General features: G+C 43.8%; 1 protein-coding gene across 1 annotated transcript; it reads right to left on the reverse strand.

Annotated features, from left to right (window-relative positions):
• Positions 1 to 867: 867 nt before the first annotated feature.
• Positions 868 to 20,641, reverse strand: F2R (coagulation factor II thrombin receptor). Its single transcript, XM_526888.9, has 2 exons — positions 20,217 to 20,641; positions 868 to 4,305 (listed from the first exon to the last, which is right to left on the reverse strand). The coding sequence occupies exons 1-2, from the start codon at positions 20,302 to 20,304 to the stop codon at positions 3,116 to 3,118; spliced, it is 1,278 nt and encodes a 425-aa protein (XP_526888.3). The 5' UTR covers positions 20,305 to 20,641; the 3' UTR covers positions 868 to 3,115.
• Positions 20,642 to 21,815: the final 1,174 nt, after the last annotated feature.

The following is a 21,815-nucleotide window of genomic DNA, read 5'->3' on the forward strand; positions in this document are numbered from 1 at the left end:
AAAAAAAATTTTTGTGTTAGCAAAACTTAAGGTTTTTTGAACTCAATCTATTCCTTGAAACACACGTGAAAAGTCCAGGCCTTAGAAACTTAAAAAGCTTGTGTGTTAACTTATAAAAATTCTGTATGTTAACAAAATCCTTGTTTAGTTGAAATAATTTTTTCATTGACTATGACTCTAGAAATAATTTATCAAAAATTTTTTTATTTTCAACCTAGAGAAGTACTAGTCATTTTGCTTTAAATTTTCCCTCCTCCCTTCTGCCTGAGGGAGTGCTAGATAGCAAAGGACTGTCATTCAGCCAGAGAAGACAGCACAGCCCTTTTACGGATTTCCTTTCTACTCTGACATTTAATTTCTCTCTCACTAGGGAAGAACTGCAGACACTACCCATGATGTCTATAACTCAGAAATTTGAATATATTCTCAATAAGCTTAAATTTTCTTAAGAAGGGATTAAGAGAGAGAGAGAGAGAGCTAATCACTCAATGTCTTTGGCAGAAATGGTGCTGTTTGTTTTATTTTTTCCTTGCATTTGTTCTTCCAGATCCCTTCTCCACGGCAAAGGAAGCTGATCTTTATGGACTACTTCACTGTGGGTATTGGGTTAAGATTAGGATCAAGGGGAGGCCTCCCAAGAGATCAGAGGGTGAGGGAGAGGCATCAGTGTGTTCCCTCCTCTACCTGGGCCTTGGCAGTAATGGCTTCCCCTGATTGCTAGTCTCTGGGGGTGCTTCACCAGTCCCTGTTGGTTCCCTTAACCCTGTCTACACCTTTGTAAATCACCTCTTCATTAAATGCTCTTCAGTTAAGCCCTTAAAGTGTGCCAGGACCAGAAAGATATAATACTAATTTGTTCCAAAGAGATACCAAGCAAATGTTCACATTTATTAATACAGGTTACGTTTTTAAGAGTGAACATAAAAACAGTGACATACTATTTTGTAAGTACATTAATGATAGCATATTTTAATATATACAGACTAATAAACAATGACAGTAAATCTCCACTGATTTAGATAAAATGAATATAGTCACTAAATTAATAAAACCAGTGCTAGCTTCTACTTACAATACAGTTATATTACTTTTACGTAAGTTATTCTATGGTATTTGGAAATAGTTTGCTCTTTTTTTTATTTTTTATTTATTTTTATTTTTTGAGATGGAGTCTTGCTCTGTCGCACAGTGGCACGATCTCGGCTCACTACAAGGTCCGCCTCCTGGGTTCACACCATTCTCCTGCCTCAGCCTCCCGAGTAGCTGGGACTACAGGTGCCCGCCACCACGCCCGGCTAATTTTTTTTGCATTTTTAGTAGAGACGGGTTTCACCGTGTTAGCCAGGATGGTCTCGATCTCCTGACCTCGTGATCCACCCGCCTCGGCCTCCCAAAGTGCTGGGATTACAGGCGTGAGCCACCGCGCCTGATCTGCTCTTTTAAATAAACATTTGCCTTCTATTTTGTTTAAAATGCTACCATTTTTTCATAAGAAAAAAGAGATACGTTTCAACCTAATTTCCAAATTACTTTGTGAATTCCATGAAGATTTTCTATACTTGATACTTAGGAGGTTAAAAAATGCTTTTAAAATCTCATTAAGTCTTAAGTAAATGGAAATTATAGAATAATTTTCCTAGATTTCAATGTCAATTCTATTTTCTTCTGTTATTTCTAAGCAGACTGACATGATTGATTCTTAAAACCTGATTTGAGCAATCTAGTGAGCAAAACATTTGTAAATAAATAGTGCCCAATTAAATCAGACTTACTTTAAAAAATATATGTCCTGAACTGCATTGTTTTCATTAAGTTATAACCACAAGAAATAGTAACCCAAATGTTCAAAGTTCTTTAGCTGACAGGCCTTGTTTGTGTGAAACATATTTATTACACATACATCACACTCTATGCATGATCTACTTTGCTCTTGAGGGCAGGTCTCTGTCTTATTCCACTCTGTACTCCCAGCACCTATTGGAGTGGCCACAGCGCATAATGGGTGCTTCCATATCAGAACTGACGTTTCAGAACAACTACTAGATGTGTTTACACCCAGTGGATGGGCATCCAGAAGTCCATGCCTTCTTTCATTGTTTTTAAGATGGGTAGAGAAGTCTTTCATGGTCATTACCTCCTAGGATATCACATTCTGCTTTGCCAGTTTCTCATAAACATGATCAGTTCACAGCCAATCCCAGGAGGATGGAGCAAATGTGGTGGCCCCAGTCTCACTGCTTTCTGTGAGGCTCAGCAGGAAGGTTTCTGGCCAATCTGTGTGTGACATGGCCCTGGCATGTGTCTGCTGCCTGGAGTCCTCCATCGGGGGCGGACACATGCAGCTCTCAGGAATAGGCTACTCTGAAAGCCAGCCTACATTCACTAGAGGACTTATGCTCAGTTTTGGCTTATGTGTACAGTGTGTAAAATGTAAAAAATACTACCCATATCAAAACAGAGGCTTTTCATCCGTTTCCATAATTTTAGGAATTCAAACTTGGATGTGTTTAAAATTGAAAACACTAGAACTTCTACGCACAGATAGTACTAAGTCTTACCTCTTAATAACTTAAACCTTGCTGTCAACCAATTTCAAAATACACTTATTTGCAAAAGTGGTACAAGCCCAAACTATGGAGTCTCTCACTGTTGATGAACACCATCAAATGTTCAGGGCTAAACTCTACCAACCTAGACTTTGCATATTAAATCAGGGAATCAGAGATTATTTTCATAATTGCTGGGGTGCGGGGGAAAGAGTGTTTTAAAGTGCCTATTCTATACTGCACTGCAAATAATATATGTGTGTGCATACATCTACATATACACACATATAAGTATGTATATGTCACCTAGCTATATCCAGAAGTGACATTCATTTATTACTGTAGCATTGGCAATATTCCCTTGGAATAACACCGTCATCTCGTCCTGTTATCTTTCTGGTAATTGACAAAAATACATGCTTGACAGCTCCCATAAAAAGCAGGTATGCAAGTCGTACATCTGTTGTTTTAGGAGGTGAAGTCAATAAAGTTTGGGTGGGGACTAATAGAATCCTCAGGTTATTCACTTTTATAAACTTTTCTTTTTAACCTCCCAGCAGTCCCTTTTCCTAAGTTAACAGCTTTTTGTATATGCTGTTATTCAGGTTACTAGAGCAGGTATCCATTTTACTTGCCATCAACTGCCCACTGCTGTTATAACTGCTGGGATCGGAACTTTCTTTGCAGCATAAGATACTGTAGACGTACCTCTGGCACTCAGAGGAAGCGTAATAGTAAATTAGGGGGTCGATGCAGCAGCTTATGCTGCTGACACAGACACAGAGGAGGTAGGCAAAGTAGGCAGCCTCTGTGGTGGAAGTGTGAGAAAGGAATGAGTAATGCGCAATCAGGAGGACGTTTGTGGGTCCGAAGCAAATGATGAAGATGCAGAAAACAGCAGCTGACAGGAACAAAGCCCGGGACTTCTTGCTGCGGTTGGCAACTGCGGAAGAGCTAAGACATCGAATGATAGACACATAACAGACCGTGGAAATGATCAGCGGCACAAAAAAGAAGACAGCAGAGAAGGCTGAGAAGTAGTAGGCATAGTAGCCTTCGAGCAGGGTTTCATTGAGCACATCATGACAGGTAGTGATGTTGAGCCCGGGCACCTGGATGGTTTGCTCCTTGAGGAGCAGAGGCACTACCCCTGCGATGGCCAAAGCCCAGATGGCCAGACAAGTGAAGGAAGCCCTTCCCAGAGTACGCCAGGAGAGGGACTGCATGGGATACACCACAGCCAGAAACCGGTCAATGCTTATGACTGTCATGAGCAAGATAGAGGCGTACATGTTACAGTAAAACGCTGCAGTGACGAAGCGACACAATTCAGACCCAAACTGCCAATCACTGCCGGAAAAGTAATAGCTGATCTTAAAGGGGAGCACAGACACAAACAGCACATCTGCCGTGGCCAGGTGCAGCATGTACACCACCGCCGGCTTCTTGACCTTCATTTTCAGGATGAACACAACGATGGCCATGATGTTTAGTGGGAGGCTGACTACAAACACTCCGGTGTACACAGATGGGACAAAGACTGTCAGCCAGGAGCTGGTCAAATATCCGGAGGCATCTTCTGAGATGAATGCAGGAAGTGGTTTTTGAAGAGGACTGCTTTTATTGACGGAGACTAATCTGTATTCAGTTAACCCACTTTCATTTTTCTCCTCATCCTCCCAAAATGGTTCATATTTATCATTGGGGTTCCTGAGAAGAAATGACCGGGGATCTAAGGTGGCATTTGTTGCTTTTGACTCTGAAAAATAAAATTTAAAAAATTTTAAATGTAAAAAGTGAACGCATCAACAAGGCAAAAGCGACAAGCGGAGAGCATATTTTACTTTTGTTTATGTTTTCTTACTAGGAGAGTGGGTGGTAAAGAGCAGATAATGCACAAATAGACTTTATTAGAGAATAAGCCAACTCAAAATACTGTGAAACATTTGTCTTGATATAAGCAATACTTCCTAAACTCTGCCCCTCAAAGGGACAAAGGTGAATGATAAGTTTTCGGAGATCTACCCTGAAGACATTAGGAAAGGCTGAGTACTTGACATAAAGGGATCAATCAGTGATTTCCACGCTAGCCACTGTCTACATAAACAAATCACTCCCAGCTTCCATGACTTCTCTTTCCTCCGCATACCTTCATGTGCACACTTTCTCCATTTAGTCTGCAGTCATCCCATGAAACCTGTCCCCTTTCAATGGAAAAATCCACATAGAAAGTTGAGGGGATTTAGGCTGGGCACAGTGGGTCACGTCTGTAATCCCAGCACTTTGGGAGGCCGAGGTGGGTGGATCACGAGGTCAGGAGCTCAAGACTAGCCTGGCCAAGATGGTGAAACCCCATCTCTACTAAAAACACAAAAATTAGCCAGGTGCGGTGGCATGCACCTGTAATCCCAGCTACTTGGGAGGCTGAGGCAGAAGAATCACTTGAACTTGGGCAGCAGAGGTTGCAGTGAGCCAAGATCACACCACTGCACTCCAACCTGGGCGACAGAGTCAGACTCCGTCTCAAAAAATAAAAATAAATAGAAATTAAAAAAAAAAAAAAAAAAGAAAGTAGAGGGGATTTCTTTTTCTTTCTTTTTTTTTCTGAGACACAGTCTCACTCTGTTGCCCAGGCTGGAGCACAGTGGCGCGATCTCGGCTCACCGCAACCTCCGCCTCCGGGGTTCAAGGAATTCTCCTGCCTCAGCCTCGTGAGTAGCTGGGATTACAGGCACATGCCACCAGAGGGGATTTCTTAAAGGTTTTGGAGTTAGAGGCAAATTAATAATGGGATTCAGGACTCCCAATTCTACGGCCAATGTCCATGACAGTAGTTTTCCTCTACAGTCTTTAGTTTGCTTACACAGGAGAATGTAGAAATCTCTCACTATATCTGGGTCCAAACCACAATCCCTGGGGTTATCTCCTAACATAGTCACAAGGTACCCATCATCTCAGTCATTCTTCTACTTCTTTCCTGAGCAGGTCAGCAGAGCAGCCGATGTTCTTGGCCACTCATGCCAGACCAACCAAGGTTTTTGGAGTATCAACCAAAAATAGGTGAACACATGGAGGTTCCTGGAAGGTAGTGCCCAAGAGAGGGCATGGAAACTCTGTGCTCCTTCCCACAATCGCTGCCCTATGCATCTCTACCATGTGGCTGTTCATCTGTATCCTCTGTAATTTTCTTTATAACGAATGGATAAAGGTAAGTAAAGTGGTTCCCTGAGTTCTGTGAATCATGCTAGCAAATTAATAGAATCTGAGCAGGGGGCCTTAGGAACTCCCAATGTATAGTGTGGTCAGAAGTCTGGAGGCCCAGACTTATGACTGCCATTTGAAGTGGAAGGCAGCATTGTGAAACTGAGCCCTTAATCTGCGGAATCTGACTCTATCTCCAGGTAGATAGATAGTGTCAGAATTGAGTTATATTAGAGGTAGATAGTGTCAGAATTGAATTATATTCAAGGATATCCAGCTGGTGTCCACTGGAGAATCTGCAGGAGAATTGGTTGCTTGGTATGTGGAGAAACAAGCTCCAGACATACGGTGTCAGAAGGATTGAGTGAAGTGCTGGGTAAGAGAAAACAGTTTGGGGAAAATAGTTTGGTTTTTCCTATATAACAGCAGTGCCTATATAACATAAAAGGTGACTAAAACCCAGATAGAAAATCCGTAGTCTTTTTGGCCTACAGAACCAGAGGACAGAGTTCAGGGCAATCACAGTCACTGGAAAGTTAGGAGAGAATCCTGGAAAGGAAAAAGTCAGAGAGGGGGAGCCCTAAATTTCAGTATAACTTCTGTCCTAGGGTTTGGCTGACCCTTGAACTATGCATTTGTAGGAAAGATGAGAAGCACCTCTGCTAAAGATAAAAGAACTGAAGTGATATTTAAGCTTCTGCTCAAGAGAGAAAGAGTCTGCTACTTGAGTAAAACCAAATTAATTGGCTGCTAAAGCAAAAACACCAACACTCTTTGAAGGAATATAACAAAATCCAGAGTCTTTTTTCCTGTAATTTATACAAGAAAATGGTTTATTGGACTTACAGTTCCACATGGCTGGGGAGGCCTCATAATCATAGCAGAAGGTAAGGAGGAGCAAGTCACATCTTACTTGGATGGCAGCGGGCAAAGAGAGAGCTTGTGCAGGGAAACTCCTGTTTTTAAAACCATCTGATCTTGAGAGACCCATTTTACTATCATGACAACAACACAGGAAAGACCCGTCTCCATGATTCAATCATCTCCTACTGGGTCCCTCCTACAACACATGGGAATTATGGGAGCTACAAGATGAGATTTGGGTGGGGACATAGAGCCAAATCGTTATCACCAGATCCAACCAATATACACAAAAGTGATAAACTCTGGATGTCTTGTCCCCCTTCTCTCACACTATATACAACAACCAACTTAAATGGATTAATGGTTTACACATAAGACCTGAAACTGTAAAACTACTAGCAGAAAACATAGAGGAAAAGCTTCATGACATTGTTCTGGGCAGTAATTTTTTATAATGACCATAAAAGCACAGGCAATAAAAGGAGAAGTAGACAACTGGGACTGTATCAAACTAAAAAGCTTCTGCACAGCAAAGGAAACAATCAACAGTGAAGAGAAAATTTATGAAATGAAAGCAAATATTTGCAAACCATACGTCTGATAAAGGGTTAATACCCAAAATATATAAGGAACTCCTATAACTCAACAGCAAGATAACAAATCACCTGATTTAAAAATGGACAAAGGATCTGAATAGACATTTTTCAAAAGAAGACATACAAATGGCCAACAAGTATATGAAAAAATGCTCAACATCACTAATCAGGGAAATGAACATTAAAACCACAATAAGTTATCACTTCATACCTGTTAGAATGGATATTATCAAAAAGATGACAGATAACAAGTGTTGGTGAGGATACAGGGAAAGGAAGCCCATCTATACTGATGGTGGGAATTTAAATTGGCATAGCCATTACGAAAAACAGTATGAAGGTTCCTCTAAAACTAAAAATAGAACTATTATATAATACAGCAATTCCACTGCTGGGCATACATCCAAAGGAAATAAAATTAGGACGTTGGCTGGGCACGGTGGCTCACGCCTGTAATCCCAGCACTTTGGGAGGCCAAGGCGGGTGGATCACCTGAGGTCAGGAGTTTGAGACCAGCCTGGCCAACATGGCAAAACCCTGTCTCTACTAAAATTACAAAAATTAGCCAGGCTTGGTAGCGCATACCTATAATCCCAGCTCCTCGGGAGGCTGAGGCAGGAGAATTGCTTGAACGCAGGAGGTGGAGGTTGCAGTGAGCTGAGATTGCACCATTGCACTCCAGCCTGGCCGACAGAGCGAGACCTCATCTCAAAAAAAAAAAAAAAAAAAAAAAAAAAAGACCAGGATGTCAATAGCTGCAATCTCATGTTCATTGCAGAATTATTTATAATAGCCCAGTTATGGAATCAAACTAGGTATCCACTGATGAATGAATGAATGAATAAAAAATATGACGTATATACACAGTGGAATACTATTCAGCCTTAAAAAAGAAGGAAATTCTGTCATTTGCAACAACATGGATGAGCCGAGAGGGCATAATGTTAAGTGAAATATGGCAGGCACCGAAAGACAAATATAGCATGATTTCACTTATATGTGGAATCGAAAACAGTTGAACTCATGGAAGCAGAGAAGAGAATGGTGGTTAGTAGAGGCTGGGGTTGGATGGGTGGGTAGGGTAGACTGGGGAGACATTGGTCAAAGGGTACAAAATTTCTGTTAAAAGGAGTAAGTTAGAAAAATCTCTTGTATAATACGGTGACTATAGTTAATAACAATGTGTTGTATACTTGACAATTGCTAAGAGAGTAGACTTTAAGTGGTCTCACCACAAAAAAATGATAAGTATTTGAGGTAATACATGTTATAAGTTTGATTTAGCCATCTCACAAGTTATGCATATTTCAAAACATTATGTTATACACTATAAATATATATAATTTTTTGTCAAATAAAAGAAAAAGGGGGCTGCCAGGTGTGGTGGCTCACACCTGTAATCTCAACACTTTGGGAAGCCCAGGTGGGAGAACAGGTTGAGCCTGGGAGATCGAGGCTACAGTGAGCTATCATCACACCATTGTACTCCAGCCTGGGCAACAGAGTGAGACTCTGTCTCTAAAAAAAAAAAAAAAAAAAAAAAAAAGTGACCCAGTCTTAAGTAAAAAGACAATGAGCGGAAACCAACCTCAAGTTGACCCAGATGTTGGAATTAGCAGATAAGGATTTTGAAGAATGTATTACAACCATGTGCAAAAAAAAAAGAAAAATATTTTATAGAAATGAACTGAAAATAGGAAATATCAGCAAAGAACTACCAAGTGGAAATTCTAGAAATAGAAAATAAAATACAATATGTTGGCATCTATTTCCAAAATGAAGAGCAAAGCTAGAGTAGTACCAACTCAGAGACAGCAGAGCAGAGCCTGGTAGTGTAGGGTTGAGGTCAAGCTACCTAAGCAAAGTTGGGAGAGGGTCTCCAGACAATGAAGGGGTGGCCTGGCAGGAGATCTGTCACAGGAAAGGAATGAATGTCTCCAGTGATGAATGTGAATACACACTTGTGTCTACATTGATCCTTAAGGGTAAGAACTGTTCCTGTTAATCTCTGAACCTCCAGTACCCTGTGCCCTGCATGTGGTAGGCACATATTTGTATTCTAATATTGACTCTGTTCAGGGATCACTTAACTTCTCTGAATTAAGCTCCGAATCATTAAAATGGAATTCTAATTCCTGTCTGGCCTACAAATCTGGCAACTGGAGCATCCCGTGTGAAACAGGACATACATTCACTTTGGAAACCATAACGATTAAGTAGTTAAAGAAATTACTATTATCCTTCCTCTCCCACTTCCATGTAGTGTGCTTTTATACCCAATTGTTTGCTCACTTAATTAAGTTAAAAGGAAATCTAGGTTCATCTTCCCTCCTACTTAGCAATGTTTATAGTTTTTTAGTACAATGAGGGAATGAACAAGTTGTATATTATATAGCTCTAGGGTTCAGAGCTATAAATCAAATTTTGAATTCACAATCTTTTCTGGAAGTATCACTCTCTTACCTTTGCAATGCATGTAACTTACTCTGTGTTCACCTTGCCCCAGTCACACAGAAGCCTGACCTTGGTACCAACAGACCCTGTGGATGTGAGGCTGTTCTCAAGATCACAATGAGTGTGTGGGTGCTGAAAGAAAAGAATGAATGGCTTCTGGCACTTAAAATTTTTTTTTTTATTTTTAATTTTTTTTGTTTGTGGTTCTGGCACTTTAATATCACAAAAACATGCATATGCAAAAATGCTGATCTAGAGGAACCATTTTTTTTTTGAGATGGAGTCTTGCTCTGTCACCCAAGCTGGAGAGCAGTGGCGCGATTTTGGCTCACTGCAACCTCTGCCTCCCCGGTTCAAGTGATCCTCCTGCCTCAGCCTCCCAAGTAGCTGGGATTACAAGCACGCACCGCCATGCCCAGCTAATTTTTTTTTTTTTTTTTTGAGACAGAGTCTCGCTCTTTCGCCCAGGCCGGACTGCAGTGGCGCTATCTCTATCTCGGCTCACTGCTAACTCCACCTCCCGGGTTCACGCCATTCTCCTGCCTCAGCCTCCCTAGTAGCTGGGACTACAGGTGCCTGCCACCGCGCCCGGCTAATTTTTTGTATTTTTAGAAGAAACGGGGTTTCACCGTGTTAGCCAGGATGGTCTCTATCTCCTGACCTCGTGATCCACCCACCTCGGCCTCCCAAAGTGCTAGGATTACAGGTGTGAGCCACCGCGCCCGGCCGCCCAGCTAATTTTTGTATTTTTAGTAGAGATGGGGTTTCACCATGCTTGCCAGCTAGTCTCATGCTCCTGGCCTCAAATGATCCACCCACCTCAGCCTCCCAAAGTGCTGGGATTACAGGCAGAAGCCACTGCACCTGGCCAAGGAACCTTAAAATAATGCAATTCTCCTCTGCAGTTTTGGAAGCCTGGCCAGATTATGGGCTTTTGTGATGCACAGAGGGGAAAAAGTGGACGTGAACATGCATACTTACATACATGAATCAAGATGACACCTGAGAGACTGACACAATGTGAAAACTAATAAATACAACTAAGCTCTTCAGATACTATCACTTAGTCTGAAAATAAAACTGTCACTAGACTTTACTCTGTATTTAGTACTTAGGCAGTAAGTACTTGTTTTAAAAAACATCTTCTCTGGGTAGGCCTCAGGCAGACGGTACTTCCAACAGGAACATTATACTTGTGGAAACATGAAATTTTTATAGGCTAGAGCTCAGGAAGAATGTATAATCCCTTGGTTAAATATCGCTGCCTAAGGTGTTACCTTTTCTTGATACTATGGGTTTGATATTCTGGTTTTTGTGAAATTAAAGAATGTCGGAAAAAAAAAGAAAAGAAAAAAATGTAGTATATACCAGCATCAAAGAAAGGACAAAACTAATGCAAGGTGACTAGACAATTCCAACTAGCTCAAGACCCTTAGGCTGAAATTTGAGTTTAAGTATCTCGCTTTTCCTCCAGTCCTAGCACAACTCAGCTCAAGGAGAAAGTGCATGTGAAGGTGCCCAAATCTCTTATCATTCATCTCTGTTTTTTTTTTTTTGGTTAAGCTATGGTTTCACAAAAAAGGCAGCAGAGGTCCTGAATTCAGTTCTCATACGATTTGCTAAGTTTCACTTAATTTAGGCTTTTCTAAATTGCTCTAGAGTAGTTTTGTTATCGAATACAGCAAATTATTAAATAGTTTAAATACGGACTCTTTAACTGTGGCGATTTTTAAAAATTAGTGAGTTAGGCAACACGTTTTCTGACCGTGATGAGATCTGTCCTGGAAGCAGAGGGGTGACTAGAGGATCTCTGAATGTCGCATTTGATCCTGGGATTTATACCACATCAGCATTCCATGACACACATGGTTTTGACTCACAGTTCTGCCCTTCGGGGCTCATGCTTTTTCAGAGTTAACAAAGCAGAAGTCCCAGGACTTTGCTCACATTCCCACACAGAGCACAAGAGTTGAAATAACACTACAGGCTAAAGAGAAATGAAGAGGAGGACAGGAAAATAACAGAAACACACTAACTCTGTCAAGTGGAAAACAGCAGCATTACTGGAATGTTTTACTCCCTCAGATTCAAACAAACACCATTTTCCAATGAAAAGAACTGGGGCTTCTTAAAGAAATGACTAGTTCCAGATCTGGGGTAGGAAATACACAAGATGAACATTGAACATCTTCAAAGAATATCAGGGTTAGGTCAAAAAGACGCTGGAGTCAATCTCAAAGGGCTCCCACTGACCAAAGATGTGACATGTTGATCACCAATTTGACCATCAAAAGAATAATGATGGAAATGAATTGAAACATTTCATACATGTTAAGATCCATGAGTTGAAGACGCAGTCAGCCAAATCCAGTATGTAGAAAAGACAGATGGCTTAGTTTCTTTGACAAATAAGAACTAAGACAGATGGCTTAGTTTCTTTGACAAATAAATAGCAATAAAAAAGGGGTGGGGGGGGCAGTTACAGATTAAAATGTAATGGTGGACCTTGTTTGAACCTGATTCAAACAAACCAACTGTTAAAAGAGACAATTTTATGAGACAATAAGGTAAATATGAACATTGACTGATTATCAGATGATATTAAGGAATTGTTAGGCCGGGCACGGTGGCTCACGCCTGTAATGCCAGCACTTTGGGAAGCCGAGGCAGGAGGACTGATTGAACCCAGGAGTTCCAGACCAGCCTGGGCAATGCAGCAAAATCCTATGTCTATTAAAATAAATACAAAATTTAGCTGGTCGTGGTGGTGTGTGCCTGTAGTCCCAGCTACTTTGGAGTCTGAGGCAGGAGGATTGCTTGAGCCCAGGAGGTTGAGGCTGTGGATGAGCCATGATTGTGCTACTGAACTCCAGCCTTAGCAACAGAGTAAGAATGTGTCTCAAAACAAACAAACAAAAAAAACAGAAGGAACTGTTCATTTTTTAGGTATTATAATTGTATTGTGGTTATGTGGAAAAAAGAGTTCTATTCTCTAAGGATGCTTACTGATGTTTTTATGAATGACATAATATGATATCTCGGATTTGCTTTAAAATTATACAGTTGGGAGAGGAGGAAAGTTGAGGGTTTAGATAAAACAAGATTGGTGATATGTAAATAACGTTGAAGCTGGATGATGGGTATGGGGAGTAACTATACTGTTCATTTTTGGGTATGTTTGAAAAATCCCATAATAAAAGTTAAAAAAACAAACAAATACTTTATGCATGTTTATTTGCCACTAGAAGTTAAGGGCAAGGGTTTTTGCTTTTTTTCTTTTGTCCTAGTTCTGAAGGGGAAAATGTTCTTGCATGCTTGTGTGAAGATTGTCTTATATTTAGATAATTTATTTGGTATCAACTCTTCAAAAGCTTTTCTGGAATATGGAAGCATTGGTGTATGAAAAAACCTTACCATCTTTTTGAGCACCTACTATGTGCCAGATACTTCACTTGCCTTAGTTCATATAATTCTAACATTTCTATGACATGAGCATTATAACTACCATTTTATAAATGACAACATGGAGGCACAGAGAGGCTAAGTAACTAATCCAAAGTCACACAGCTATGAAGTAGAGGAGCCAGGGTTTGAACCTAGGTCTGCCCAGCTCCAAAGGTCATACCTTTTGACCACACCACGCTATTCTCTCCTTAAAAACTTGTGATTCATGACCTACTTCTAAAAGAGTACCATCTTTTTCTCTTAGCATTTCACCAAACAAATGAATCTGCCCATCCTTTTAGCTACAGTAGGCAGTATGTGGACATGTGAATGGCTAGCTTAACGTGATGATGCCCAAAGCTTGGGAATTCTGGAGTCCTACTGACTTTGGCTGCACACCAACCACACATGCCAACAACTTGGTCCTTACACACAGGAGAGAGATAGCAGGGAGATATTCAAGGACAAAACAGAAAAATACATCTTTAAAACACTGTTCTAGATGGAGCAGATGCAAGAGCAGTAAGTGAACAAAAATCTCTGCTACAGAAAAAGCAGAATTAAAGACAAAATTCTTTTTTTTTTTTTTTTTTTTGATACAGAGTCTCACTCTGTCTCCCAGGCTGGAGTGCAGTGGCACGATCTTGGCTTGCTGCAACCTCTGCCTCGGGTTCAAGAGATTCTCCTGCCTCAGCCTCCTGAGTAGCTGGGATGACAGTTGTGCACCACCATGCCCGGCTAATTTTTGTATTTTTAGTAGAGACAGGGTTTCACCATGTTGGCCAAGCTGGTCTCAAACTCCTGACCTTAAGTGATCTGCGCCTCAGCCTCCCAAAGTGCTGGGATTACAGGCATGAGCCACCGTGCCCAACCTAAAGGTAGAATTCTTGACTGACTGGGAGTCAGAAGAAGCTGCCAATATCAGAGGCCTCCTCTCCTCCCATTCCATGTCCTGGAGCAGGTACTCCTCTGGAAGCATAGGAAAGCAAGCCTAAGAGGAAGCTGGGAGAAGGGAAGTTGCAGGAAAGTAAACGCAGGTGTACCCAACGCCACAGCAGGCATGAAGACTACATAAGTAAAGTGTGTGGGCTCTTGCTTGGAGCAGTCTGGAGGCCAGAGCCTGACATGGGCTGAGGATGCTAGCAGGCCTTGCCCGGGAACTACTCAGATTCCCCGGCTTTCCCCGTTTCTCCAGGTCTGTTCTCCACGATAAGTTACAGGTCCTGAGCTCTCTATCTTGGGAATGCTGATCTCTACTCTCCAACAAGACATCTAGCTAAAAGAAAACTAATTCACAGTCAAGGATGTTAATGATCACCAATTCCTCCCCAGGGCTGGGGATGGGGACAGCTTTGTATTGTACAAAATACTGTGAGTTGTACTATAAAAACTGTCCCCATGCCCAACCCTGCCCAAGTCCTTCTGCAGTCTGTATATCTGAACTCAAATAAATTAGGTTCTAGACATGATAAGAACAATAATAAACAACAGTTCCAGGAAAACAGAACTCTTCCTGAAAAGCTAATAAGGCCTTTGATTTGGCTACCATAGGAATATTCATGTAGCTGCTGCAATATGTTTTAAATTATGTTATAGATTTAGCAATGGCTATGAAATCAATTCACAAGATTGCAATAAGCATTAAAAATAGAATATAGTGTGGAAAATATCAAAATGCATACAATGCAGTAAAGGTGAGCACTGTTTGGTAAAACTTTTGTTTCATGTTTACATATATACTATGATTGTCCACACATATTTATTGAAAACACACATCCCTACCATATCACAATGTGAAGTGTTGTTTCTACAGTTCTTACTGTTGGTTACCAAAGAGGAAAATACTGTACTGGTAAACACTATTCTACAATACCATAATACCTGATTTTTAATTCATCATAGACTTGAAATATAAATAGATTACATAATGTCTTTTCCTAAAGTTATATAAATGTGTTTTCAAGGGCAAATTGCAGATTATTCCTGTTGTTTCAAAAGGCCACTTACTTTTGAAAGCAAATAATGTATATAGGACCGTCAGGGCCCTTTAAGTGGCTTCCTCCAAGTACCACGACAAGGTCAGTGTGGGAGACGGTATCTGGGGAAGTGAAAGCTCATGCCCAGAAAAAAATTCTCAGTATATAGACAGAGCTATTTATGACGAAAATTTTAGGCACAGGCAAGAGAAAGAAAAAGGCAGAATGAAAGAAATCACAAAAAAGGAAACAAACAGAAAATTATGAATGGTAAAACTATGGAGTCCTCAACACTAGTATCATAGTCAAAAATAAACCAAGGCCCTGAGTCCTAATAACTCTTCTAACAAGGATGTTTTTGTGAGTATCCGCAATGGAAGGGGAGCCTAGGTACTCATGAAAACTAGTTAAAGACTGGGCATGGTGGCTCACGCCTAGAATTCCAGCACTTTGGGAGGCCAAGGTAGGTGGATCGCTTGATCCCAGGAGTTCGAGACCAGCCTGGGCAGTGTGATAAAACCTTGTCTCTACTAAAAATACAAAAATCAGCCAGGCGTGGTGGCAGGTGCCTGTAGCCCAGCTACTCTGGAGGCTGAGTTAGGAGGATAGCTTGAGCCTAGGAGGCAGAGGTTGCAGTGAGCCAAATTTGTGCCACTGCCCTCCAGCCTGAGTAAGACACCTAGACCCTGTCTCAAAAAAACAGCAACAACAACTTTAACCCACCTAAAGTTAAGTTCCCCAGACACTAAGACCACATATTATATGATTCTATTGATATGAAATATCAAAAATAGGTAAATCCATAGAGAAAAAAGGCAAACTGGTGGTTCCTGGGGGTAGGGGAAGGGAGAATGGGATCTGACTGCTTATTGGTTTCCTTTCGGGGAAATGACAGGATTTTGGAAGTAGGTAGGGGTTTACAGTGTACATTGTACACTGTAAATGTACTAAATACCAATGAATTGTATACTTTAAAACGGTTAATTTTATGTTATGTGAATTCTACCTCAATTTTATTTTTTTTTTAAATTTAAATGATTAATTTAAATTTAAATTTTTCATTTATTAAATATTTTGAAGACAGCGTCTCTCCCACTCTGTTGCCCAGGCTGGAGTGTAGTCACATGACCATGGCTCACTGCCACCTTGAACTCCTGGGTCAGGCCATCCTCCCAGTGTCCCAAGTGCTGGGACTACAGGTGCACACCACAGTGCCTGGCTAATTTTTAATTATTTTTTTAATAGAGATGGGGTCTTACTATGTTGCCTAGGCTGGTCTCAAGCGATCATCTGGCCTAGGGTTCCCAAAGTGCTGGGATTACAGGTGTGAGCCACTGCACCCAGACCCTGAGAACCTGCTATGCTGGTATGTTCTATAAAAATAAAGGCAAAGCCACTAAAAATTATTAGATATAGATAGATAGATAGTAGGGCAGAAAATTACTTGCTGACTCATAAGAAATCTGACTTTCAGGCTTTATAGAGCTTTCTGGTCTGCTTAGGGTAGAACCACTGCTCAGTTTTCTGTCTTTCTGTTTAGGTTTACTAGCAATATCTCTTGTAACATCTGATTAATTCGTGTATTCATGAGCAGGGATCTTTTCAGAGCCTGCCTTATCATCTGTTAGCGAAAGTAAATGAGAGAACACCACAGTCCGTGCATAAATGCTTACTAAATACCTCCCTGTGCTGGGCCTGAGCTACCAAGGCGATAGGGCACAGACTTTGCTTCTATATTTTCATGAATTATCAAAAATAGGTAAATCCATACTGTACTAGGGAGCACAGTGGGGTTACTTCTCTACTGTAAGAGGTGCTGGGAGTCTAGATGGCTTCCTTTCTATAGGGGGTGTTAGAGAAAGCCTGCACTTCGGAGAGACAGGCCTGTGGTCAACTCCCAATTCCACCTCTTTTTTTTTTTTGAGAGAGAGTCTCACTCTGTTGCTCAGACTGGAGTGCAGTGGCACAATCTCAGTTCCCTGCAACCTCTGCCTTCCAGGTTCAGGCAATTCTGGTGCCTCAGCCTCCCAAGTAGCTGTGACTACAGGTGTGCACCACCATACCCAGCTAATTTTTTATTTTTAGTAGAGACAGCGTTTCACCATGTTGGTCAGGCTGGTCTCAGACTCCTGGCCTCAAGTGATCCCCCTGCTTTGGCCTCCCAAAGTGCTGGGATTACAGGCATGAGCCACCGCACCCAGTCCCAATTCCACCTCTTTCTCAACTTGTGACTTAACCATTCTGGGTCTCTGTTTTATAACCAGTAAAATGAGGATGACATCTACTCAAAGGGCTGTTGTGAGAAATAAATAAGATAGTATTGTAACGTCCCTAAGAAGGATGTCAGCTGTAGTCAGTGCTCCATAGAGGGTAGCTGTTTTTAATTAAACATGAACGTGGCGGGTATGGGATATGGGGAGCGCATTCTGGCCAGAGGGAGTGGCATGCGGACAGAAGCCAGAGAAAGCATAGCTCCTTGAAGGGAGGATCTAGAGGATGGGGCTGGGTGAACTGGAGGGTGAGTAATAGGAGATGGCTGGAGAGGGGCTGGGGACCCTCCTGCAAGGGGAGGAGCACTTCATTCCATGCCAGAGAATTGGGCTTGACTCTGTGAGTAGGAGGGTAGCAAGTGGAATTGCCCACCAAGTTCTCTCTGTCATAGTCACCACCAGCTATTCTTGAACACTTCAACCCTCTAGAGCCCCATAAAATTTATAAACATCACCTTTTACTCTTGGATGTTGGCCCTTTTAATGATCACATATCATCTCACTTAAATTGTCTAGACGAATGTAAACTGGTTGATGAATTTACACATTTCTCAACAACTATCTGCTGAGTGAACATTTGTTTTAGTCACCATGGGGATAAATAAAACTTTATAATCTTAGTTGGGAGAATGAGACACACACACAAAGTGACAAGGCAGGAAATGCCAAAATGAGTGGGAACAAAAAGTCGGGAAGTGCTGGAGGAAGGCTCAGCTTGGTGGTCAGGGCCAGCCCTGGGAGGGCTTCACAGCCCCTCTTGGCACACAGAGCTGGTAATCCTGGACAATAAACTCTATCACAGCGGTGGCGGTTCAAGGATGGGAGGCACTGTTGGATGCCTCAGAGTCCCAGCACCACTACCTTATGACAGACAATGCTTAGAATTGCCAATGCATGGTGGTAATAGAAAGTAAACCTATCTTGGGTTGATTTTATTAGTGATTTTAAATTTTCTAAAGACAAAGCCCCACTTATTCCTAATTGCTTGCACCCAGGGTGGGTGGACTGCCCCTTCCCCGCCCCACCCGCCACCATTTGCTTAGCCGCTGTCTCTGGGTCTTAGTTTCAGAATCAGCAAAAGGGAATAAATACCCACCTTAACAAGGTGTTTTGACAAGGTGAAATGAGACAATCTAAGTGAAAATTCCTTCTGGCCCAGGGCTTGACATGGAATATGGCACTTAGCAAGCACTCCTTTTCCTCTATCATACTCCTTTCTTCTTTCCCTCCCAAAGTGGTTCCAGAATCCAGTGTTGATAAACTAGCCAAGTTCATCCACCTGCCTTTCTGTCTCACCAGCGCTGTCCATATTAACATGCACCACTCCTGCCATGAGGGTGTAAGAAGCTTGGCAGAAACCAGTACGCTTTGACTTCACTCCCTAATGAGGCTACACACCTTGCTGGGAGGCCACTGTGAGAAAGGGTGGCTACAATGGATGCAGCATTTCTATAAGCTCTGTTCTCCACCCCATGATCCAAATCTCAAACAAAACACTGGGTTCTCAAGAGCGTGTCCTCAAACTACATTGTGCAAATTACATAATGGTATGTGAAATCATATCTCATCGCAAACAATTTTTCAGGAGTTCTCGGTGTTCTCTCAAACACTTTCGGCAACAATGCTCACTTATCTGCAGGCAGGCTAGTTACTGCTAAACACTGGGCCCCAGTCTGGAGCTCTTAGTTTTCCCAAAAGCATCTCAAAACTCACCCTGAACAAAGACAGAGAGGCGAGAACATGCTATGTCTTTGTCACCTCTTAATCTTGATGTGTCTACACTTTTTTTTGAGTGTGGGAGCAATATAGAGTGCACATTCTTTTAGCGATAACAAGAAAACCCGCTGGAACTTCTTTCAGCGTAAAAAAAAATGGCTCAAAGCTTATAAAATACTATTGTTATTAGGAAATTCAAAAACACTTTTCTCACTTTCTAATTAGCGCCTTTACAGGCTAAAAACAACTCATCTGTCCTGCTCTTGGGGAAAGGGATATAGAAAATATTTGACCAAATAAATTAATCAAATTTATTTATTTGGTCAAGTAGCCAGATACTTAAAAATAGACTACTAGTGGGGAAAATATTCTAGGGGAGCAACCTTCTTGCAGTGGATCAGAAATCTCGTTAAGAAATACTGGGATCCCACAGTGTTCGAGGGAGCCCGGTCCTGGGGAGGGATCTCTCTCTTCAACTCACTTAGAAGGAATGGGTTCTAGGTAACAACAAAGTCCTCCCCATGCCCCCTCCCCCGCCTCCACGCGGAGCCTCTGCTATTGTCACCATACATCTCGCACCCTGCGCACCTCCTGGACACAAGGCCGGGCCGGGGGCTGCTGGTACTGATTCTCTGCTAAACATGCCAAGGGACTGCCTGGGCTTTTCTCTACACCACTTTTCTCGCCTGTAAAATGTGCAAGAAAAAAACTTCCAACAAAGCAAAACTTCAGCGGCAGCGGTTCGCCACTTTATATTTTAAAGATCGGAACGTTTATTGGTGGAGCAACGTGAGAGCTTTTCTTTTTGGGGGTGGTCCTGGGAGAAACAGGCTACACAATGACAAGTGCAACGCAGGACTGCAGGCTCCCCCAGGGGGCTTCCGCTCTATCCTCCTCCATATCCAACACCCCGTGGCAGGCGGGCTGCACCCTCCAAGATCGAGTCCAAAGGGGCATCGGCTGGGCCCGCGAAGGGGGTGGCACGCCCCACCTAAACGTGACTGGAAAAAACTCTAGATCTCAGCCCAAATGCCAGTTTGGCTTTCGGAGGAAACTGAGGCAGGGGTGAGGAGAAGGCGCAACAGTGACCCCCGCAGTCTCCCCTCGGCGTCCCTCCGCCCGCGCACCCCATTCCCGTGCAGCTCTCACCTGGCCTGCGGGCCCGGGTGCGGGCAGACAACAGCGGGCCGCACAGACTGAAGCAGGCGGCCACCAGCAGCAGCCGCCGCGGCCCCATTGTCCCGGGCTCTGCGCGGCGCTGCTCCGGGAGGCTGCCCCGCCTCAGGCTGCTCCGCTTCACCCTCTCTCCTGACTTCTGCGGGTCGGGGAGCCGGTCTTCGCGGCAGGCAGAGCGCAGGGTGCCCACGGGTAAGATCAGGGTCCAAGCGACCCTCGGCGAACGCCGTGTCTGGGGCGGTTAGCGGGGCGGGGCGGGACTGGGGCGCGCGGTCGCGCGGGCGCGAGCGAGGAAGGGCGCCCTCCGGCGTGCAGTGAGAGTCTCTGCGCTGGAGCCGCTCGGCGCCCCCTCCCAGCGGTCCCTCAGCCGCCGCTCGCAAGCCCCTCAGGCTCTGTGCGCCCCGCCCCGCCCCGCCCCGCCCCGCCCCGCCCCGCCCTGCCCTACTCGGGGGCCCTGGCCGCCGGCCACTGCAGGGCCTAGAAGTCCAAATGAGAAGTTTTTTCCTCTGGGCACCGTTGATTCGCGAAGCTGCCAGTGACTCACACTGGCGGGGTCCTTGGAATGGGGCCGCACGGCTCGCCTGCTGCTTCCCGCGGCCGTCTCGACCCTCCTGGGATGTGGAGACGTCGACAGTGGACGCCCCGGCCAGGATGCGTCCACGCCCTTCAGCCCCGCAGCCCTGTCGTGGCCTCCCGTCCTCCCTCCCTCCGTGTGGGACACCGGCAAAGTTCAGTTTTCGCTAAAAGTCTAAAAGGGACTTCTGCTTTTGTAACGTGGGGATCACGGATTTAAAAGTTTATGATGTAGTGACAGGGTTGCCCCTAAATGAGAAAGGGCCCTTGAGTCTGGACAGAATTCCTGAACTTTTATACGTCTCTCTTTATTTCGCGAAGTTAGGCGTTTCATACGCCGGGCACTCGTTTCCCCCACACGCAGACTGCGAGTGGAATAGGAAGAGCGGCTTCTCCCGCTTCCTCCCCGCGCGGCCTCGCGGAGCTCTTCCCTTTTCCGCGCCGCCCGCCGGGGTCACCTGCGCATCTGGGAGGAGGGCGCGCGTCTGCCGGTGAGGCCGGCGTTCTAGGGCCGCGGGCGCCCAGGAGAGAAATGGCCCGGTAACTTTCCAAGTGTCCTTCACACGTTCTTGAACGATATTACAGTTTGTTTTGTTTTTGAGGCAGGGTCTTGCCCTGTCGCCCAGGCTGGAGTGCAGTGGCGCCAACACGGCTCACTGCAGCCTCGATCTCCCGGGCTCAGGCCACCCTTTCGCCCCAGCCTCCGGATTACCTGGGACCACAGAAAGGCGCGCGCCACCATGTCCGGCTAATTTCACTGCTGGCCTCAAGCGATCCTCCTGCCTCAGCCTCCTAAGTTGCGGCGATTACAGGCGTGAATCACCGCGCCAGGCCTGATAGTAAAGGAGTTTGGCTAAATTCAAGGCACAGGGCGGGGACACTCGCCTGGCAGTCTGCTAAGGGCCCCCAGGGGCGTCGCGGCTGGGGGTGGGCAGGAGGAGCCTGCAGCTTAAGTTGCTTTGGCACTGGCTCTGGTGCGTGCGCCTTTCAGACTCCAAC

Source organism: Pan troglodytes, chromosome 4 (assembly GCF_028858775.2).
Source record: "Pan troglodytes isolate AG18354 chromosome 4, NHGRI_mPanTro3-v2.0_pri, whole genome shotgun sequence".
NCBI classification, from domain to species: Eukaryota; Metazoa; Chordata; class Mammalia; order Primates; family Hominidae; genus Pan; species Pan troglodytes.